Raw genomic sequence first — 21,892 nt, forward strand, 5'->3', positions numbered from 1 at the left:
GATAGTTTTCATATGTAGGGCATACAACATGGCTCAGAAAAACGGAGCAAAAGACTGGTTGCCTTTGGTTTAAGCCAATTTAAGCATAGGAATTTATGCAAGGTTCATTTCATGGTTTTCTATTTTACAAAAAAACCTTAAAATCTTTATCAGCAATATAATACAGCTGGGTGTTAGAAATACCAAAACAGGGTCACATAATCTGATGAATTATTCAACACTGCATAATTCAACAAGTTTAGAAAACAAACCGAAAAAATTGCAAAATGTACTGATTTTTACAACTACATTTATTAAAAAAAAATAAAAAACAAACAAAAAAAAAACAGGAAAACAATCAAAAGTGTCAACACCCACACCAGGGAGGAGACAGGTAACGAGGAGAGACATTTTCAAAAGCATACAAACCAGCGATCTGTTCATCTAGCAGCATCCAAATGTTGGAATTTCCAAAATCACTTATATATTTAAATATATATTTTTAATTTGTTGTTTGTTGTTGTTGTGGGTTAGTTTTTTTTTGTCTTTGTTTTGCAAAGCAACACACTTTACAACATACACAGAGCTTTATCTCTCCTTAGTGCAGACAAAAAACAACAAACAAAGAAGTTTCATAAAATAAACAACTTTAGCTTAAATAAGCTTAAATAATAGTGTTAAATACAGGACCCTTCTGTGGCAGTTATGTACAGAAATAAACACATTTGGCATTGTAAATGTGGTTCACTGGCGCCCGCTCTAATACACTAGAAACCACTGCATAAGAACTCATACTGCTACACTCACACACACACTCACATGGTTTTATCTCAGTGAGCCACAGACAAGGCATGTGTTTATAAAAGAGAGCTGACAGAGAAAAACAAAGAAAACAAAAAAAAACACTTACAACCAGTTTTAGGCACAGTCTCTTCCAGCTTTATCAATACATGTCAAAAAACATCTGCTTCTCAAAAGAAACTCTTCACGCTTGTGCTAACTTCCTTTAGAAAAACCCCCCAAAATAAAATAAAAACACAGTTTCGTAACTACCACTTTATTATTGCTAGGACAAAATTGTGACAGTAAATGGAAACTACTGACAAATGTGTGTAGGGAGAAAGCACCTTCAAACATCAAAATTACTGCCATGTGGCCCTAGGTTACAGCACAAAGGAGAAAAACAAAAAAATGGGAAAGTTGATCGAAAACAAACACTGCAAACGTCGAGAACTTCTGTAACTTTGGGAACGAGTGTTTCAGAGAGAGAAAATAAAAAAGTCTCGACTGAGCTACATTCATCCCCTCCCACCCCATGACACACTGAACATTTCAAGCCCACCATATGTGGATTTCTCTTGGTGCAAGCAGACAGTATCACTTCATTTTGTCTAGTACATTCCTATACCAACCCTACCACATCCCTCTTTCCTCAACCTCTCTGTATTCCCTGTATCCGTGAGGGCCGACGCAGCAGAAACAGCTGTGTGACAGTGCGCGCAAAATGATACAGGTTCATCTCCGTACATTAGAAAATCAACAAAAGGCTTGATTAGTTCAGTAATTCAATTCAAAAAAGTGAAGCTCATTTGGTATAGATCCATCCCACAGAGAGTGATACAAATTCAAGCTCTTATGTCTATTAATTTTGATTATTCTGACTTCAGTTTTTCAAAAAAATTAGAATACTAGAAAATGTTTTTTGTTTTTTGTATACCACTTTCATAAGGTGGTTAAACCACTAAACGTCATGGCTAAAAAAGCTGGCAGTTCAAAGAGTGATGTATCTAAAAATACTACTGGAAAGTTGAGTGGAAGGACCAAGTGTGGTAGAAAAAGGTGCATCATCAACAAGGATATCTTCAGCCTTGAAGGAATTATGAAACAAAGCCCATTCTACACTGCTGTATCCAAGCATTTTAATGGAAAGTTGATTGAAAGGAAAAAATGTGGTAGAAACTGCACAGAAACCAATGTGCTTGGAGCCTCTGGGAAGTTTCCACAGTCAATGATGATTTGGGAAATCATATAATCTGCTGGTGTTGGTCCGCTGTGTCTCATCAAGTCCAAAGTCAGCGCAGCTGTCTAATATTAAATTGTAGAGAATTTCCTGCTTCCTTCTGCTGACAAGCTTTATGGAGATGATGATTTTTATTTACCAGCAGGACTTGGCATCTGCCCACATGGCTTAAAGTACTAGTACCTTGTTGTTTGATGGTATTACTAATAATTTCAAATTTTGCTTGAAATATATCACTCTGTGTATGAACCTATAATATATGAGTTAAACATTTTGAAATTAATTACTGAAGTAAATTAACTTTTCGAGGACATTGTAATAATGTATGGGGATTCGCCTGTACAGTACAGCTGAGTATACAGTACAGTAGACTGACTTGACTTACGTAGGTAGATTAAATGTTGACTACAGTAAATGAGCTTTACATTCCACTTCTGCAAGAAGATCCCAGGACTCAGTGGAGCTTCGTTCCCCTGGAATTTTCTTTCTCAAGTCCTCTCCAGAGCAAAACATTATGAGGTTCCCCAAGAGCTTCATTTGCCAAGGTGGAGAGACTGAGAGGAGTTCCCAAAACTATAGTCCAGATGTGGGTTTTGAGTCTCTCACAGTGCAGAACAACATCCTAAGGGTCTGGCTTTCAATATTTGTTGCTAATACTCTTGGGGTTGTTTTAAAGTCCTTTATACTTGTGGTTTTATCTGGAAATCTTACATGGGAGTTGAATGGGTGCCCAGAGGGGATGAAGGCCTTCTTTTGCTCTATCTTCCAATTTTTCTGCACGTCTTCCACTCAGGGTTTCTTGTCGATGGCGTGAAAGAACCACTCTGTAAATTTCCTGAGCTGAGCCGCTGCCGTCTGGCTCTCCTCCTGCAGCCGCATGTTGTCTTGTCTCAGGTGCTGCACCTCCTCCTGCAACATGGCCTTGTCCTCCTTCTCCTGAACACACAACCAAAACATGGGGCAAATTAAGTAAATGGATACAAAAGAGCTGATAAAAGCCCCGCTATTAAAAGCACATCCGTCTTTCATCGACACGGTTTAAATGAGAAGCATTAAAGTAGCCAAGCAGCCTTTTCCTCTGTTCTGATAGAAATGCACTTCCTCACCCCTGTTTAAAGCCATCAGCTGGAAGTGGGAAAACACTGGGCTGGGACACAATAAGGAACGGAAGCAGGATATCAAATTAAGTGGATGAGTATGTATTACGTAGGCCTTAGGGCACCCATTACTCAGTGTCGGGCTGAGTGGCACAGACATACACTGGTTGCTAGTATAAAAAAAGGAAGCATAGAGGTGCCAGAAATTAATAACAGAGATATTAGTGATACATGCAGACTTGCCTTTCTGAGATCTTGCTGCAGCTGCCTGAGGATGACCTCCAGCTGGTTGACTTTGCCAGTTAGTGTGGATGGTGAACTGCTGTTGGTTTAAACAAAAACAAACCTCACTGTTACTAAAATGTAAGCATAAATCAAACAAATGAGTCTGTAACATAAATCAGTGAACTTTAATTCCTGTTTTTGCAGTTATTTCTCTATCAATGTGGGTTTCAATGTTTTTGTGTGATCAAAGTAAAATATATCATCATATATTATCAGGAAAACTAAAAATCTTTAAAGTGTGAAACAAATAAATCCTAATCTTGCTTTCTAATGATTTCAAAGCTGATAAATAATTCTAAAACGCTTTTTTCTGATACGAGAAGAACGTTCTAGGTTAGGGTTAGGGTCTCATACTTGTAATCACCATTAGCATATATGGATGTTGACATAGCGTATGTAACCAGAACATGTGACAGGCACTTGTTTTAAACAAGTTCTTGACAACACAAAAATACTTTCCTAATGGGAAAATGTCAAATAGAGCTGAGATGCTTATTATTTGCTTTTTTAGGTCTTCAAGCTAATGTCTCTGAGACAACATTCCTCCTGACTTCCTCCTCCTCACTGGACCAGCTGTCCATATTAATCCTACGAGCTCACTAGTATAACAGTGTAAATTTGCTATCCCCTCAAAATAAGTCAAAAACAAGCTTGTGATGTCAAAACCCGTGGTTGAATTTCTACTGTTGTACAAGCTGTACACTGACTACTTTGTCTTGCATCAAAGTGTTATATCTTCAGTGTCCCATTAAATATAAAATGAAATATTTACAAAAATGTGAGGGGTTCCTTCACTTTGTGAGATAGTGTGTTTTAGGCTGGCATTTGGTACCAGTACTGGAACTGTTATAGGCCAGTACAGAGTCACCACTATGTTTAAAGCTGCTGTTGTGCTGGTTCATGTGTGGGCCACCACTGGAAAACCCGATCTGGCCCACCAAAGGACCTGTTGGCTTACTGTACCTGCACTGTAAGGGCCAGAACTAGGCCAGATCTCTTTTGCTATGTAGGCTTACCCCCTCCTTTAGGTTTTTCTCTACTTTAAAACAACTATGTTTCAAACACAGTATTTCATCATAGGATGAGATACAAAATTGGACCGCCATGTTGCATCAAGTAACTAAGAATAAGCTGAGACTCAAGAAAGGGTTTTCAGTCAAAAATCATCTGACGCTTCCTACAGGACCTCTGTTGTTTGTGTTTCTGTGCTGTAAATGATGCCTACTCTGATTCCAGCGCAGCTCCCTCCGCCTCCATCACCCGTCTTGTCAGCTCTCTGGAGATCTGCAGAGCCTCAACCCGCTGCATGTCTGTCATGGTGCAGAAAGATGCCACACGCTGGTCTGGAAACAGAACAGGGGATGCAACAGGTCATGTAATCTGGCTTTGACATCAGAGCAGGAAACTTGAATCATTCAGTCGATGTGCAGCTAAAGCAGGACTGGGGCAGAACAACTTAAATTGAACATATACGTTCCAAACAGGAATGGTGATTTGATTATGGTTTCAATGAATGGAGCTTATTCAAGCATTGTTACAAAGCCACCTTACTGAAATTTACATCCAGGCAATAAGGACCAAGGTGGTAACAGGACATTTCTAGATCACAACAGTCAGATGTGATTTTTCCAGTACCGCACGGCTCCCCTCTGCTCGACCTTGCTCTGCTCAACACAAAACCTGTTGTGCTTCCATTGACTCACTGATGGCTGAAGGTGTGACTTCAATCCTCGCCTCCAGGCTTTAGCGTTGTGTGCTGTGCTTCATAACCGTGCGACCAAAATGTGCATCGTCGTTTTTCCAAGACACCATCGATCTGCCGCTGAATATTGCAGTCACTTATGATGCACAGAAAAGCCTGCATCTCATTGTTGCACCAAGTGTTAGACTTGCTGGTTGTTTGTGAGGATTCCATGGTTTGCCTTTAAGGTACTGAGTTTGGAAGATGGTAGTTGTTTAACTGCTCACGGACTCATACGGCTGATTGGGTCCATGGCCAATCAGTAAAAAGCAGTCCATTCATGTCACATTTCAGGCTTGCTCAGCCTCAATGGGACATGCTGCTGAGCAGGTACCAAAAAGCTAGTACCAGGCCAGAAAAGCCAGTAATGGAAACTAATCGCAAATAAGGCTAAGTGGAGCCCATGAAAAAGGGCTCTACTTTCGCTGTACTTCAGTGCTCTCAACTTCAGAGTTTCCTTTGACAGATGTTTGGCTCACACTGTAAAACTTCAAGACACTAGTCATGCTTGTTTTACCATATCAGGTCCTTAAAACTTTGCCAAAGCCACATGGAAAACCCAAACTTGGCACAGTGCACTCTGGGATTTCTTAGTTTTAAGGCTTAATGCTCTTTTGTCTACAAACCAATCCTTCTCCATCCGTTGGTTTAAGACTAAAGATAGAAAAATCTGCATAATCATACTTGATGTAAGCATTTCCATGAATTTAGCCCACAACTGAAAGCTAATCCTCTCCAAGACAGAAGTCGGGTGAGGACAGAGCTGGTTGCTCTGACATGAGGCAGCAAGGAAAGAGACCAGGCCTTAATTTGCATATGAATGAATTCCATGGCTGCATCACAAAGATTAAAGTCTTCTCAGACAGCAGAGATGCCGCCTGCCATTTGGGGAAGAGGCGATGTCCAGATTTAATGGACATCCTGATAAAACTGAAAAGAAACTAGAACATTGTGGACAGAAAAATGCCGTAATTGTGAGTGTTGCTGTTTATTTGTGGGGAGAATATCAAAATATTTGGAAATTATTTGCAAAAAAAACCCCATTAAATGCTGAAATTAGCTGAAGCTTTTTTTTAGGGTGTTCCAAGCCTGTGGAGAAAGCAGCAAAGTTGCAACGTCTCCAAGCATACAGCAGAGAATGATAACTGCTCCATTTTATTTCATCAGTTATCGGCTTGGATAAATCTCATACTTCAGCCTAAACATGACAAAAATCCCAGGGAAGCCCTTGGACATTAATTAGAAGACCTGCGCTGCTACTGCTAAATCTCTAGATCCACCAATGGGAGGTGCTTTTCTTGAGGTTTAGGATTTTAATTCCTAAACTGAAATTTTTGCTCCATTGCAAAAAATGCCAAGCCTTCTGAAAAAATCTCTAAGGTGTAAGGCCAAATGGTATAAAACTGCACATCGTGTATCTAGTACTGAAGCCGAACACAGCAAAGGAAGCTAATTTAAAAATGTCGTTAAACGTGAGTAAGCTACACGTGAACATTTACTTCTAGCTAGTTTACAATTTAGAGTATATGTACATCTCTCTGTCAGAGTAACATATCGTTGAATGAAATTGAAGTCTATAATAAGCAAGATAAGTCTGAGATTGTGTACCAAATTTTACAAACATCCAACACGAGGTGGTGCTGTATTGTAGAGAAATTGGCTAAAATGATTTTCACAAAACATTGTGCATACATTCAGATTTATGTTCTCAGGCTGATTTTGTAATAGGGTAATGAATGGATAAAGTCTGCATGGCTTATAAGGAAGACTTTAAATTAGTATTTGAAAGAGATACTAATCATTTCCTGTTTGTTATACTGAGCTAAGAAATTTATTCTTAGAAAGGCATTTTCCTACAGTGACCTTGGACATGTGCCACGCTTTAACCTTTGGTTATGGTATCAAATATCTTCTTTAGGTCATTTTACATTTTGAGAAATTTGTATTTTCTTTATGAGAAAGGTAAATATTTTATGGTAACATCAAGTTATCTTTGGACTATCAATAAAACTGAGCACAACCCTTCACTACATCTTTCCAATAAAAGCTTTTAAATATTGGTTTAATTGGTGGTTTTATGTTATTACATATTGATGCTAGATGCTAATGACGATTACTGGTTTTTCTTTCAAACAAAACAGGTCATCTTGAGGCATCCAAAAGCTGATATTTTACCAAATCGCTCTCTCAACTGTGAAGGCTGAAAGACAGTATGACCAGTTTTCTTTAATCATTTAAAAACAGAACATTCTTTCAGGATCCACACAATTAAAATTAGGAGTGCTTTTTTTTTTTTTTAAGATATGTTTTTCGGCACTAGTGGACTTTATTTTTTTTTCCTTTTTTGACAGTAGGCAGACAGGAAAGAGGGGTAGAGAAAGGGGGAGACATTCAGCAAATGTCACCGGGGCCAGGACTCGTACCCAGGACGGCCGCTTCGAGGACTGTAGCCTCCATATATGGTCGCGCGCTTAACCCCTACACCATCAGGAGTGCTTTTTATCTGGGCCGACTTCCTTGTCTCTTTGCTCTCAACATAGCTGCTTAAATATACGAGAAGGACGCTCCAGTTTACAATGACTGCCGTGACAACTGCCTTACTGCTGTCAGTCAGACTCTTCATCATCTCTGCTGAACACCCACCTTAGTAAATGATGGACTTTAGGCTTTGAAGCCGAAAACGAACCAAAGGCAAAACTCAGCACTGACAAATGAGCGAACACAAGCTATGTTGTCTGCTTATGAGTCAGGGTCAGGGCGAGTTCAAGTGGAGAAAAAAAATCTCATGGTATGCTAGCAGGGAAGATGAAATGCATAATTATAATAATAAAAAACAGATGATGCTGCACATGATGTGGCAAAACCTTGAACAACTCATATGGATTCACTACACACAGAGTGATGTGTTTCAATTATGTTGATGATTATATCTTACAGCTAAAGAAAACCCAAAAGACAGTTTCTTAGAAAATTTTAATATTACATAAAACCAAAATTATAATAATACAGAAATGTTGGACTAGTGAAAAATATGTCCATGTACTGTACAGTACGTGCACTCAGTACTTGGTTGGAGCTTGTTTTGCATTATTTACTGCATTAATACAGCATGGCATGGAGGCGATCAGCCTGTGGCTCTAATGAGGTGTTAAGGCCCTGTTGGGTCTGATGTCTTTCTTCATTCCCTTTGCAATACCCCATAAACACTATATGTGTTTTTGGTCAGGTGATTTGCTAGCTAGTCAAGCACAGTGATACCATGATCATTAAACCAGATATTGGTACTTTTAGCAGGTGTGAGCAGGTGTCCAGAAAATCAGCATCTCTATAAAGCTTGTCAGCAGAGGAATGCATAATTTGATCTACAATTTTGTGGTAGATGTCTGTTCTGACTGGGTTTGAAAAAAAAAAATTGGATCTGAAAAGAGAATTGGACCACTGAGCAGCAGTCCAATCATTTTTGATAATAGCCTTGGTAAGATACTTCTGATGTTGTCTGTGGTTCAAGAATAGCACAAGGAATGTGGCAGGCTGCGATCACCTTTGTTTCTTGTGAAATTTTATTTATCACAGTTTTTCCTTTCACCCAACTTTCCATTAATACGCTTATTTAAAGCACTGTGAATAGTCAGCTTGACCTTTTTGTGGCTGACCTTATTTGTGATTTACTGTTAAACAGCTGTCTGTTAGCAGTCTTCCCCATACTGGTGTAGGCCAATATTAGCTTAAATAAACATATCTTGATGTATGTATCAAATCAATGAGTGTTTTTAAGAACTGTGGTAAATACTTTTCCATTATAATCTAATTTATTGAGAATCAGCCAAGTAAAAAATAATGTATGTAAAGTGTAGTTCCTACCTGCCAATGTTATTGAACAAAACGCTAAAATAAAAACGTAAATCCCCCAAAACTGGCAACCCCAAAACTTTATAGTAAAAGGCGCAACTGAGTGCTGACTTGCTGGGTTTATGGTGTGAAAATTGGTTCCATCGCTGGGCTTTGAAATGGGCTCATTTTTAGAGATAACTGTGCTTGATGGGAACCACAAAAAATGACTGGGAGCAGAGGTGCGAAAACAGAAGGACTCCCAAAAGCCACCTCCAGTAGCACTTAGGACAAAGTACTAGAGACAAAAACACAAAACTCACAAAGATCTAACGCATGCAAGCGAGCGAGCACTTGCAGGTTATAGACATACAAACACATACTGCGCAAAGCAGCCAGGGGTTGGGGCTGGGAGAGGAGGGAGGTTTTAGACAAGGTGCCAGCAGCTCTAACCAAGCTGGTTACCTTCAAAGGCTCGTGCTGCATCAACCAGGTGAGACCAGTCCAGGCCCGAGGCAGTGTCTGGGAGGGGCATGAGGCCTGGGTCGCTGAACTTGGACCTATCCGCCAAGGAGCCGTCAGAGAACCAAAACTCACCTGCAGAGACAGGCAGGTATTGTGTTGAATGTCTAAGCCCGTCCTGAGTTTAGGGCTAATCTTTGACTTCAGACAAGAAGGAGCTGGGAAAGAATGAGAGAAGGGCATCGAAGGGGAAATGTGGGAACTTCATGTTATCTACTTGTTGCTGCTAAAAAAGGAAGGAAATCTATGTAACTTCTGCTGCACACATCGAAGCCCCTGGCTGGCTGAACTCTAATCTGGATGCATCTAAAACATCCTCTAAAAGGATGCAAACACTTACTCTTAAGAGAAAAGTTTTGCATCAGTGTGACATGCTCAAGTCACATTAAACCATTTTCTCTGCAAATCACAAGGCACAATTTGAGGGGCAATAAATGACTTGTCTCAGAGAATATCTTCATGTTTCAATCAATATCTCCTTTCCTTTCCTCTGCATCTCAACCCTGAAAGACAGAGAACGCAAATAACACACTCACGCTTGGCGGAGAAGCATTTACAAAAGCTTGAGCAAGGAGGCAGAGAAGAGACAGAGAGCTTGAGGTGACATTCTTTTTTCAATTTAGCAAGCTTCTTGGAGCTTGAGTGATTCACTGTTTACCAAATTGGGCTGTCTCAGCAAGGAAAAAAGAGACAGCCTGTGTTCTCAACTGTCTTTCAAAACAATCTGGGACCCATCATGTTGACAGTCAGAAGAGGCCAGAGAGAAAAACATCTTTCCAAATCCCATTTTCTATCTAATGGTGGCAGCAAGAGACAGGTGAGGAGCGGTATGGAAATGAGACTGTAGGGACAGAGAGGGTAGGAGGGGATAGGGATGATGAGTGAATGGAACCTAATGTATGACAGAAACTGTGAAACCCCAGGTGGAGAAACTGGCACATACCCATCAGAGTTGTTAAAACCCTGCAACGAGGCAGACGGGACACATCACACCTCTCATTTACTTCTATACATTCATAGGATCCCGGGATGAAGAGTCAGGAAAGGCTGTGGCAAGTGTCTGCTTGAGGCAGGTGTAGAGGCATAGCGTGTGAGTAGCATGCAGCCACACCCATTTTCAATTAGCTTGCTATATTAAGGAGTGTTGCTGAAAAGTGTTCAGTCGTGCTAATGATATCAGTCGGGAACAAGGGGCTCTTCAAGCAAGTAACTATATCCTGGCTCTTATCCTGTGCCAGAAGGGGGAAAGATAATCACTGGACAACATGACAAGAAAGCGATATTAGCCTTCTGTCTCTGTTAGACACTTGAAGTTTTGTTAATGTCAAAAACAGCCTCTCTTTGGTGTGTATTACTGCACAGTTTATATTACTCCCGGAGTTTAATGGTCATTCTCTGGGCCTTGTAAAAGTATCCATAACCCTTAGTTTTTCACATTTTCCCTGGTGGAGAAACACATCCCCACAGCATGATGCTCCATAAAGGCCAGATTTTCTGAGTGCATGTCTAATAGCTGTGGACAACTGCTCCAGCGGTAACACGGACCTCTTAGCTGCTTCTCTGATTAATGCTCTCCTCGGCTGCCTTTCAGTATAGGTAGACTACATGTTGACGGGTTTCACGGTTCTTAATTTTTTTTCCCATTTTGGGTAATGGACTGAACAATGCTCTGTGAGCTGTTTTAGGTTTAGGATGTTGTTTTATACCCGCTATGTTCCTTGGTATTCATAATGCTATTTGTTCACTAATGTTCTCTGACAAACTTCTAAGGCCCAAGACATACTGAGAATAAGTTACAAAGGTGGACACTATTTGCTAATAAATTACTTTAGGGAGCAGTTGAGTAAAAGGAACTAGTGTGAATAAATGCCGCACTTCTGATTTTTATGTGACTTTATTTGACTTTGTTTTGTTGTATCACTTAAAACCCACTGAATACTCAGACGTTTGTGGTTGTAACATAAAATGTGAAAATAGTTAAAGGTATACAAGGTCTTTTTGTGCTATTCAGTTTCTGTGTATGTACTCACTGCGCAAGTTGGACGCTCCTTGGTTGTGGATCATTCGAGGAGGCAGTGTGCTGTGGTAAGGTGGCGTGGTGCTGAACAGGATGTCGTTGGGCATGGCTTGATCGAGCATAGAGCTATGTGAGCTGGCATAGGACGAGGCTTTCCGGTTGCTACACACGCTCTCGTCCGACAGGGTCCGGTAAAGAGAGCGTCTTGGTGACAAACTGCCTGGTGCTAACACCTGCCGGAGATTGAGAAGAAATAATCACAACATAGTTGTAACAAGAAGTGGAAGTAAACAATCTCAAAGTTTGGACAAATCCCCCCGTGGATGCACTGCTTCCATCCTTTGACTTTCCTGGGTGCACCAGGTTTACAAAAGCAGTCAGTTGGATGGTTAAGGCAGTGACATCAGGGAGCTGTGTCAGGAATCAATTACAGCTTTTGCTCTCAGGAAAATGCAACTGATTGAGCACAGCTGGATAGTGTCTGACAGAGTGGGAAAAACAGGGGACAGGGCTGGTGGAGGTGATGACAGAGGTCACTCCCCTGCGGCAACCAGTGGTCACAGAGCTTAATGTGAGAAGCCATAGACAGCAAAGAAGAAATCTTAAACCACTTGGTGGAGAATAATGCAATATAAGAGAAAAAAAAAAGTCTGAGATTTACTTCCATTTCATAAAAGATCTCCCAACATTTAAGCAAAGCCTGATTGCATCCATAGTATCTAATCCATAAACGAGTAGCAACTATGCACTATAATCTGATCAGAAGCACAATACAGAAAATATACCACATATAGGCCTGATAAAACATGAAGGTAGCAGTACCCATGCGTATTGGGAAAGCACCGGAGGTCTTAATGAGTTTTAGGTAAATGGAAATTGACTAATATCTCTGATTCTGCTGTCCTCTGAAACTGCGGTTGGACTGAACATTTCTGTAAAGCTTAATCTATTGTCAAGCAATTTATAAAGAAAAAACAAAACAAAAAATGTTCGGCTGACGTAACATGATTACATTTTGACATACTTTAAGAACTTCATTAGTGATAGTTGTGCAACAAGTTGCAATGGTGGTATTTATGATCAGAAGGGGAAAATAATTCAAAGGTTATTTTTCCTTCAGTATTTTCCAAAACAAGGTTGATCAAATATTTTGAGGCCCAGACTTCAGCTGAACCAAACATCTTTCCCTGTTGGTCTACCCTAGTTCCTCTAAAATAGGTCAGTTTAGGAAGCCAGAAAAGATGACTGTTTAATAATCATCTTTATTGGTCATTGCACATGTACATTACAACAAAATTTGTCCTCTGCATTTAACCCATCCCTTACAGGGAGCAGTGGGCTGCCATTGTGCGGCACCCGGGGAGCATTCTGGGGCTAAGGGTCTTGCTCAGGGACCCAGAGTGGTAATCTGTGGGATACAAACCTGGCCCCTTGTGTCCCCTCTGGAACACAAACCTCCTGTTCTAACCACTAGGCCACCACCATCAATGGAGATTAGGATAACCTTTGATGATACGTGAAAGATAATAGCATGTTATGTAGAAGCTACATGGCCAACAGCTGAGGATGCGGCCAGCAGACAGAGCTGACCCAGTGAGGATGTATGGAATGCAGTGAGGAAACGTAAACCTGACCTGAATGCAACAACAGCACCACTACGTTTTCATGCAGTTTTTATCCTTTGGATAACAGGGTAGGTTAATTGCAGCTTTAAGCAGACTTGCATGTAAGAGAGGGCTGTGCTTTTGGTTTTGTGGACAAACATTGCTAGCCAAGGCGTAACACTGATTTCCAGTGATGGGAATCACGGCGTTAAAATAAACGGAGTTACTAACGTCGTTACTTTTTTCAGCGTTACATCGCTGTTACTGTTACCAACAATTAAATGGGGCACGTTATAAACTAACGCTACTCATTGAGGTTCTTGTCATCTGTAGTGGCTCACAGATACAGGAGTTAAGCTTTTTTTCTTTGGTAAAGGAAGGAGTGAAATGTGAGACAATCGCATAAGTGGTGATGATTGGCTAAGGTAGAGTAAGCTTTCATTATAAGCCAATCAGAGGCAGTGTTCAGTTAGACACAAACCACAAATGCACATGGCAACCCTGCTGAGGTAAAGTAGCAGATAAGCTGCAACAATGGTGGGTCTGGATGGTAACGTTTTCAAAGTGGAAGTACAGACACTACTCTATTCTTCTTAAAGTGAAAGGCAAGAATGTACATGTGAGGTACACATTAAAAGTTTGGTGTAAGTAGGCTACTTGTCTATGTAATTCCACTTTATGCAACTGGCTTGTGAAACCCTAGAAACAAATCTAAATTTGTGTGTAAACTTAAAAAAAGTAACTAGTTAATTTTATGGTGGAGTAACTCAGTTACTAACTCAATTACGTTTTGGGAGAAGTAACTGATTAGTTTTTTAAAGTAACATGCCCAACACTGCTGATTTCTTAGGAGAGACTCTGTTGCCTGCCTCCGTCTATAAGCGCTGCATCCTAGTAGATTTTTTTGTATACTTTTACTGACTGATACCTTTGTAAAATGATATTTTGATTCTTGAGGGCCTCTCTATAAATTAGAATTGTTGTTTGACAAAATATTAACTTAGGGTGTTTTTTTATTTTCTAGATTTTTTTCCCTTGGAACGTATCTGTTTTTCAGTTAAACCAAACAGGATATTAACGGTGAAGAACAATCTGAAATTATTTTTTATGTTACAAAAACGTTGTTTTTTTTAGATATTTTTTCAGCATTAGTGGCCTTTATTTTTTTATTTTTTGACCGTATGCAGACAGGAAAGAGGGGTAGAAAGAGGGGGAGACATTTGGCAAATGTCACCGGGTCCAGGACATGAACCCGGGACGGCTGCTTCAAGGACTGTAGCCTCCGTATATGGTCGCGCGCTTAACCCCTACACCATCAGCGCCGCGCCCTACAAAAACTATTCATACTGGTGGTACATATAAAGGTAGATCCTCTAGATTCACTGTTACTTCTTCTGTTAAGGTCATGATCTCAAGGAGACTGAATTCAGCCACTCTGACTGAATTATCAAGTGGAAAAGGAGGCAAAGCTGGTGTATCTTGAATCTGTTAGAGCTGCCTGGAGAACAAGCCACGGGTAAGCTGTACATCTATTATCTGAGTGTGACAGAATAAACACATAAGGAGGTGCTTTAGATTAGCCATTAGAGCTTAAAGTATGGGGCTCTACTTCATGGTCAATTAGACTGCTGACCTTATTCTGCCATATTGATCTGTGCATCGTTGATTATCTGAATGCTTTTTTCTGAGGCTGACTTTTATTGCTGTTCAATGTACAGAATAAAATGGGTGTAATAAAAAGGTTAAAGGATGTGCTATCAGGTCAACCATTGTATCCACAGGCAGTTACGTTTCAAATCCTTTGCAGCGGTTTGGTAATAAAACTTTGTAGTGCAGCACGCCTGCAGGGTCGTTTAGCACAAAAATCTACATCGACAGGCCAAAACATGCTCATGCAAAGGTCAAGATGAAGATGTACAAACTAAATTGGTCAGGGAAATTAGCACCATCACAACCTACACAGGATACCACAACAGGGAGACTAGTGTTTCATGACAGTGGTCAGAGTTGTGACAGAGGAGCTCCTGTTTAAACACACACAACGGCCAATCCCATCCATCACTGTCCCATTAAGTTAACATAAATACAGAAAGAGTGACATCAAAAGCAGCCACAAATGATACACGGAGCAACAGCACAGATGAGTAAATATCTGTCTTTTGCTTCCCAGCTGTAGCCCACAATACACTGCTATCTCCACAAGCCAACACCCAGCCATCTCCATTTCAAAGACAGATCCCCCACAGGTCCTACAGTGAGAATTTAACATTCAGTCTGTCTTTAAAGCAGAGATACGCTTATGCCTCCTTTAACCTAAGACACTTTTCTTATACTGAAAGTTGACAAGATGAAACCCATACGGTTATCAGACATCAGAACAACATTAAACAGATTTTTCTTCTCTATTTTATGTGAAGCAGAAAACAGTACACAATTAGAGCTTCAATAAACAGGAACCATTTTTAAAAGCCTCTATATTTTCTTAATATCTGACCACATCATGGCACTGCCAAGCTTAACCAATGTAGAGAAAACACAGTATGACACAGTCTATGTCATAATTTAACATCTTTGAACTTGTACTTTTTGGTGATTTTATGATATACCACCATAATGTAGTGGAAAACTGTGATGTGTTAGGGAAATTATCCATTATTGTAAAATGTTTTACTGATAAATCCCTGAGAAGTGTGGTGTACATTTTTTATTCAGCCAACCTTGGTCAATAAGTTGTAGAACCTTTCACTGCAATTACAGCAGTAAGTCCTTAGGGGTGTGTCTTTAAAAGCCTTGCTTTACATCTACATACTGAAAATGTTGCCCATTCCTCTTTGCAAAATAGATAAAGCTTAGTCAGAATGTATGGGAAGTGTTTTTGAACATCAGTTTTCAAGTCAGTCAGTCAGTCAGTTATTTTCTACCGCTTATTCCATAGTGGGTCGCGGCCCCGCAGTTTTCAAGTCCTGCCACAAATTGTCAATACAATTTAGGCCAGGACTTTGACTGGGCCATTCTAATACATTAATATGCTTTGCTCTAAATAATTTCATTGTAGCACACATTTTTGAAGGTAGGCCAAAATGTTTTATTTTGCTCTCACCTGACCAGAGCACCTTCCTTCAAAAGTTTGCTGTGGATTTCTTGTGAACTTTTAACAATGGATTTCTTAATGCCACTCTTCCTTAAAGGCCAGATTTGTTTAGTGCACCACTTATATTCATCCTCTGCTGAGTTCCCTGGTCTTCATGATAATGTTTGTTCTCTAATGTTGTCTAACAAACCTCTGAGGCCTTCAAAGAGCAGCTGGATTTATACTGAGATTTATACTGAGAATAAATGACACACCGATGGACTGTGTTTGCTAATTTATTCTCCTAAGGCAATGTTTGCTTTGAAATTTATTTAGTAATATTAGAGTAAAGGAGGCTGTACCCCACTTTTACCATTTATATTTGTAAAAACATTTTAAAACCATGTATATTCTTTCTTTCCACTTCACAAGTATGTGCAACTCTGTGTTGGTCTATCACAGGGGTCTGCAACCTTTATAATCCAAAGAGCCATTTTTCCCCCAACTCTGCCTAATTAAAGCTAATTTAGAACTGCAGATGTTACATGACCTTTTGAAAAAACTTTTATTTTAAACAGTCAGTCAGTCATTTTCTACTGCTTATTCCATAGTGGGTCGCAGGTGCCTATCTCCAGCAGTCTATGGGCAAGAGGCAGGGTACACCCTGGACAGGTCGCCAGTCCATCGCAGGGCAACACACAAACAACCATGCACACACTCATTCATACACCTAAGGGCAACTTAGAGTGACCAATTAACCTAACAGGCATGTCTTTGGACTGTGGGAGGAAGCCGGAGTACCCGGTGAGAACCCACGCATGCACGGGGAGAACATGCAAACTCCATGCAGAAAGACCCCAGGCCGGGAATCGAACCCAGGATCTTCTAGCTGCAAGGCAACAGTGCTACCAACTGCGCCACCGTGCAGTGATTTTAAACAATCACTGCTATAGGAAATGTTTTGTAAAAGAACCACCTTTTCAAATAAAATGGTAGGTTATAAAATAAAGAAAAACATAAAAATTTAGCATTTTCTTCTATGGGAAGTTGATATTTGTGGAAAATGATGTAAAAAAAAAAAACAACAAAGTGCATAATGACAAGAAACATAGATCTAAAAATATATGAGTAGTTCTTTTAGTGTAATTATGTTGTGGAAACTCAATGTAATTATTCCATAAAAAAAACAAAAATAAAAACTGCTAAAATCAAACTTTGTTATTATATCCATATTTAAAAATGTATAGAGGTTCATCGTTATTTTTAGCCATAGTTATTTGGAACCATCGTGGAAGGTCTAAAGAGTCATTTGCAGATCTGGAGCCAGAGGTTGCAGAACCCTGGTCTATCAGATAAAACTCCCATAAAATACACTGGAGTTTGTGAGTGTAACTTTACAAAATATAAAACACTCAGGGTGTATAAATACTTTTCAAGTGTAAATTAGCAAAATCTGAGAAGTGATAACTTATTAAAGGTGCATCTAAATCCACTAAAACTGGCTCAGGCAGCTTGGGCTGTTAGATCTTTGCATTTCTTTGTACAGCAACCTTCTTATCAGCGTTGCCAGCTCTGATTCATCCACCGATACTTTTTCCTGATTACCCTGACTTGCAGCTTTTGGTGAACAAAGACAGCAACCAGCGCTGGCCCCTTTTTGACATGCCACTGGGGAGGATGTGTTGGACAACCACCTATTCAGATGCTTTTCTTTTGTTTTCCACAGAAGCTTCAATAGAGGAATGTTGTGGGAGACTAAGGGTACAAACGGCCTTTCCTTTACGTCAGCCACACAATGGTCTGTCTGTCCGTGGCAGAGACGTCCGAGCGGACGCTGTGGCTGGTGAGGAAAGTCCCTGCTTGCCCACATGGAGACTGGCAATGGGTGGCTGTCAGAGGGATCATTAACCTTTGCTTGATCCTCTGATTACTCACCTACAAGATTAAACTAGAATATATATAGTGTGAAATGATTAAACTTTGCTGCCATTTTTATGATTTCATTCCTATGTACCTGCTATACAGTTCAAATAAAGCTGCTGTCATAGAAAGAGCAGTACATCTTATTTGGGATATATATATATATATATATATATGTCTGGTGGAAATGCTTGGCATCGTGTACCCCCCCCCCCCCCATGATACTTCTCTCTATTCAATCGTTTTCTGTGCTCTATGTTATCAGACTGGAGAGAGCGATTACAACAAACAACCAGCTGGTCTTTGAATCAAACAATCAGCACCTGGCAGAGTCCTTCAAGTCACTGGCTGTTCCACTTCTCGGTGGGAAACAAAACACATTCAAATTAAGGTGTGTGTTTCTCTCATTACCGAAACGGTGTTAATACTGCTTGGTTCTTTTGGAAGTGCAGAACATTACTGAACGGTAAGCTAAAGGGAATGATAACTGCAAACAAATCCGCACACCCAATCAATTCATGTGAGAGACAAGGCTTGTCTGTGCCAGAGGACATTGCTGGCTTGAATTTGTATTAAAAATGAACGGCATCCAAAATAAACTCATTTGGATGTCTCCAGAGTTTTATCCTGGTCGATAATGGATGGGGGTTGGGGGCAGTGGAGAACTTGGGATACAATTAATAGTCCTGAGAAACATCAAACATCTTTGCACTTTCTGCAACTTCCTGTCCTTAATACACAATATCCCAACCGTGTAAACCTGGGCCTTGTTTTGACTTAGATTAACCTTACACTGTGTAAGTCAGAGGGCACACAGGGGTCAGGAGGGAGAAGGCCTATCAGCTGTGGAGCTCAAGAGCAGATTCAACAGATAGGGAGCAGATGTTTTTACCTACTTTGATGTGCTTCCCAGCTTATCTGCTCTGGGTCTGCCCTCATATGTTCTACACCTATGGATTCTTATGAGACAATAGCTTTATAAACAGTAATAGAACTTCAAATGTCCTGTAATAAGAGCATCAGAGCAAAATGTCTATCTGCAATATAGACTAATATACCGATGCATCCCAATAAACTAGAAATCATTTAAAGGTTAATTTATTCAGTTCTTTTTTTTAGTTAAAAAAAATTGAAACCCATTCATTACACACAGTGATATATTTCAGGTGTTTTTTTCTGTTAATGTTGATGATTATGTCTCACAGCTCATTAAAACCTTTTTTGATGTTTCCCAGAAAAGTAGAATAGTACTTGAAATACATTATTTCACTCTGTGTATAATTAATCCATGCAACATATGAGTTTCAGCTAATTTATGGTTTACCGCTAATGGAAGCCCAAAAGTCAGTTTTTCTTGAAAATTATAACATTACACGAGAACAATAAAAAGTAACTTTATTACAAAAATAATAGGGGAGACTACTGATTTGACTGGTGTTATTGAAATCCTCCATAAACCACAAAGGTACATTGCTAAAGAAACTGGCTGTTCACAGTGAACTGTATTCAAACATGTTGAACTTTGCACAAGCAACAAGGACAATCACAGCCTTGAATTCTTTTAAATAAAGCCCATTTAAGACATTCACAATGTGTGGACCTCATGCAGACCTATCCAGGACATACATGGACTACAACTGTTGCATCCATTGTGTTAAGCCACTCCTGAACCAGAGACAGTATCTGAATAGACTTAACCTGGGCTAAGGAGAAAAAAGACTGGACTGTTGCTCTGTGGTTCAAAGTCTAATCTTGCATAACTAGGTAAATTCTTTAATTAAGTAAATTCTTTAATTAGGTAATTTCTTAAATTAAGGTGCGGAGGTCTGGGGGAAGACTGGAATGAAACACTTTGAACGTGTTCCTTGAAGTCCAGGGTCAACTGTCCCCAGTCAGTGATAATTTGGGCTACCATGTCATCTGCTGATATTGGTCGTCTATGTTTCACCCATCTAGTAGGACATTTTACAGCACTTCATGCTTCCCTCTGTCCATAAACAATACAGAGATGTTCATTTCATTTTCTAGCAGGAATTTGCACCTGGCCACACTGCCAAAAGTACCAATACCTGCTTTAATGACTGTAGTATCACTCTGCTTGATTGGCTAGCATACTGGCCTGATCTGAGCCCCATAGAAAATCTATGGAGGATTGTCGAGAGGTATATGAGACATCAGAGCAAAGAATGCAGATAAACTGAAGGCTGCCAGTGAAACAACCTGGGCTTCATTACCACCTCAACAAAACTCCAGCCTAACAGCCTCCATTCCATGCTGTACTGATGCAGAAATTCACGCAAAAGAAAGTAGTGCACATATCCTTTATTTGGGTGACATATCTGTTTTAAAAATTCAATTTTTAATAAATATATATATATATATAACATATTGTGAATATACATGACACTTTATGTCTTCATAGGTTTAACTTTCTAACTGAAATAAAGAACTACTTTTCTATTGTATTAAAATGTATTTAGGTACACTTCATGCATCAATCAGCTATTCAGTCAGTTAGCTTAGTGACCTCACCTTCCGACTCCTGTCCTCTCCTGGAGGGCTGTCGGGTAGCAACATCTTACGAAATTCTTCTTTTGACAGCCTCTGCAGGGATTTTCCATCCCGCTCTGCAGTCTGGAGCCGGCACGCTGCCTCCTGTGCATACAGCTGCCTGCAAATCATAAAGGACAAAGAAGACCAGATTTCATCACTAGAATTATAGGCACCGCATCCTGTGAAGGAGGCCCGAGCTACTTTTGGAATACTGGCTGAACAAAGAAAAAGGGGGTCCATGTGAAGGATTCATCCTAGCATGCCAACATCAGAAATCTCCATGCTCGTCAGTTACATATGGGGCAGCAGGGAAGGAGAGAAGCCAGAGAGTGGGGGTTTACTTTCAGTACCACCTTGTACAACAACATTGTGCCAAATTCCTGAAAAAAAAGACTGTGACGAGTGCAGCCAAGCACTGTGAGGGGTAGGAACAAAAACAAGCATTTTGAACAGAGACTATCACAGACCAAAGGAGTGCTCAACACAACAACAAGGGAAGACAAAAGCTGTTATGCAGGGATTGGAGGAGGATTCGCAAGAGGTGACATGTTGTATTGGAACTGGTTGTCAGTAGCTTTTGTTTGAAAACATCTAAATGATTCTGATTGTGAGTGTCGAGGTGTTAAAAGAGGAGGGCACAAGGCACAGAGGATGTGACCAACCTGGCTGGTGAAGTCATGTGGCTGTGAGAGCTCCGCGTGAAATGAGCAGCCTGTGAACGGCACTCTGAGTGTAGTTGGCAGGGTGTTAGATGGCCGCTGGGATGTTGGTTAGACGGCTAGACAATAGGACAGGCTGGATGTGGCGATTACTAAGAGACATTATTTCTGAGAGTTGCATTGCTTCATGTACAATTTCTCGGAATATTATTCATATCAATCTAACTGTTTACATTTTTTTCATGTGACAACCAAAGACATCAGTATACTGAATATTTAGGTGTCACTTAGATTTTATATGATACCCAATAGTCAACTGGAACGAAAATGACACGTAGTTTTAACATTTTTAGTAAATACATTCTGAAATGTATGTGGATATGTGTTCCATTTCCCCAGAGACATTCATTTGTACAACCACCTTACGCTGCGATAACAAATTTATGTCTTTCTGGGGTGGGTCTCTACCAGCTTTACACATCTAGAGAATTATATTTTTCTCACTTTCTTTTTCCAAAACAGCTCAAGCTCAGTCAGACTGCATAGAGAGTAGGACTAAACATACATTTTCAAGTCTTTTCACAGATTCTCATTTAG

The 21,892-nt window shown here is 40.0% G+C and overlaps 1 protein-coding gene across 4 annotated transcripts in view; it reads right to left on the minus strand.

The window, feature by feature from the left end:
- Positions 1-272: 272 nt before the first annotated feature.
- Positions 273-21,892, minus strand: part of LOC124858976 (signal-induced proliferation-associated 1-like protein 2) — an 89,240-nt gene continuing 67,620 nt past the window's right edge. For 3 of the 4 annotated variants that reach the window (XM_047351338.1, XM_047351336.1, XM_047351335.1), the window contains 6 exons: positions 20,616-20,754; positions 11,503-11,722; positions 9,416-9,547; positions 4,607-4,724; positions 3,340-3,418; positions 273-2,935 (listed from right to left, as the gene is read on the minus strand). In XM_047351338.1, the coding sequence (XP_047207294.1) occupies positions 2,789-2,935; positions 3,340-3,418; positions 4,607-4,724; positions 9,416-9,547; positions 11,503-11,722; positions 20,616-20,754 (835 nt within the window). In that variant the 3' untranslated portion in view covers positions 273-2,788. The remainder of the gene's footprint in view (positions 2,936-3,339; positions 3,419-4,606; positions 4,725-9,415; positions 9,548-11,502; positions 11,723-20,615; positions 20,755-21,892) is intronic. The other variant, XM_047351337.1, reaches the window with a different exon arrangement.

The sequence above is a fragment of the Girardinichthys multiradiatus genome, chromosome 22 (genome assembly GCF_021462225.1).
Source record: "Girardinichthys multiradiatus isolate DD_20200921_A chromosome 22, DD_fGirMul_XY1, whole genome shotgun sequence".
Taxonomy (NCBI): Eukaryota; Metazoa; Chordata; class Actinopteri; order Cyprinodontiformes; family Goodeidae; genus Girardinichthys; species Girardinichthys multiradiatus.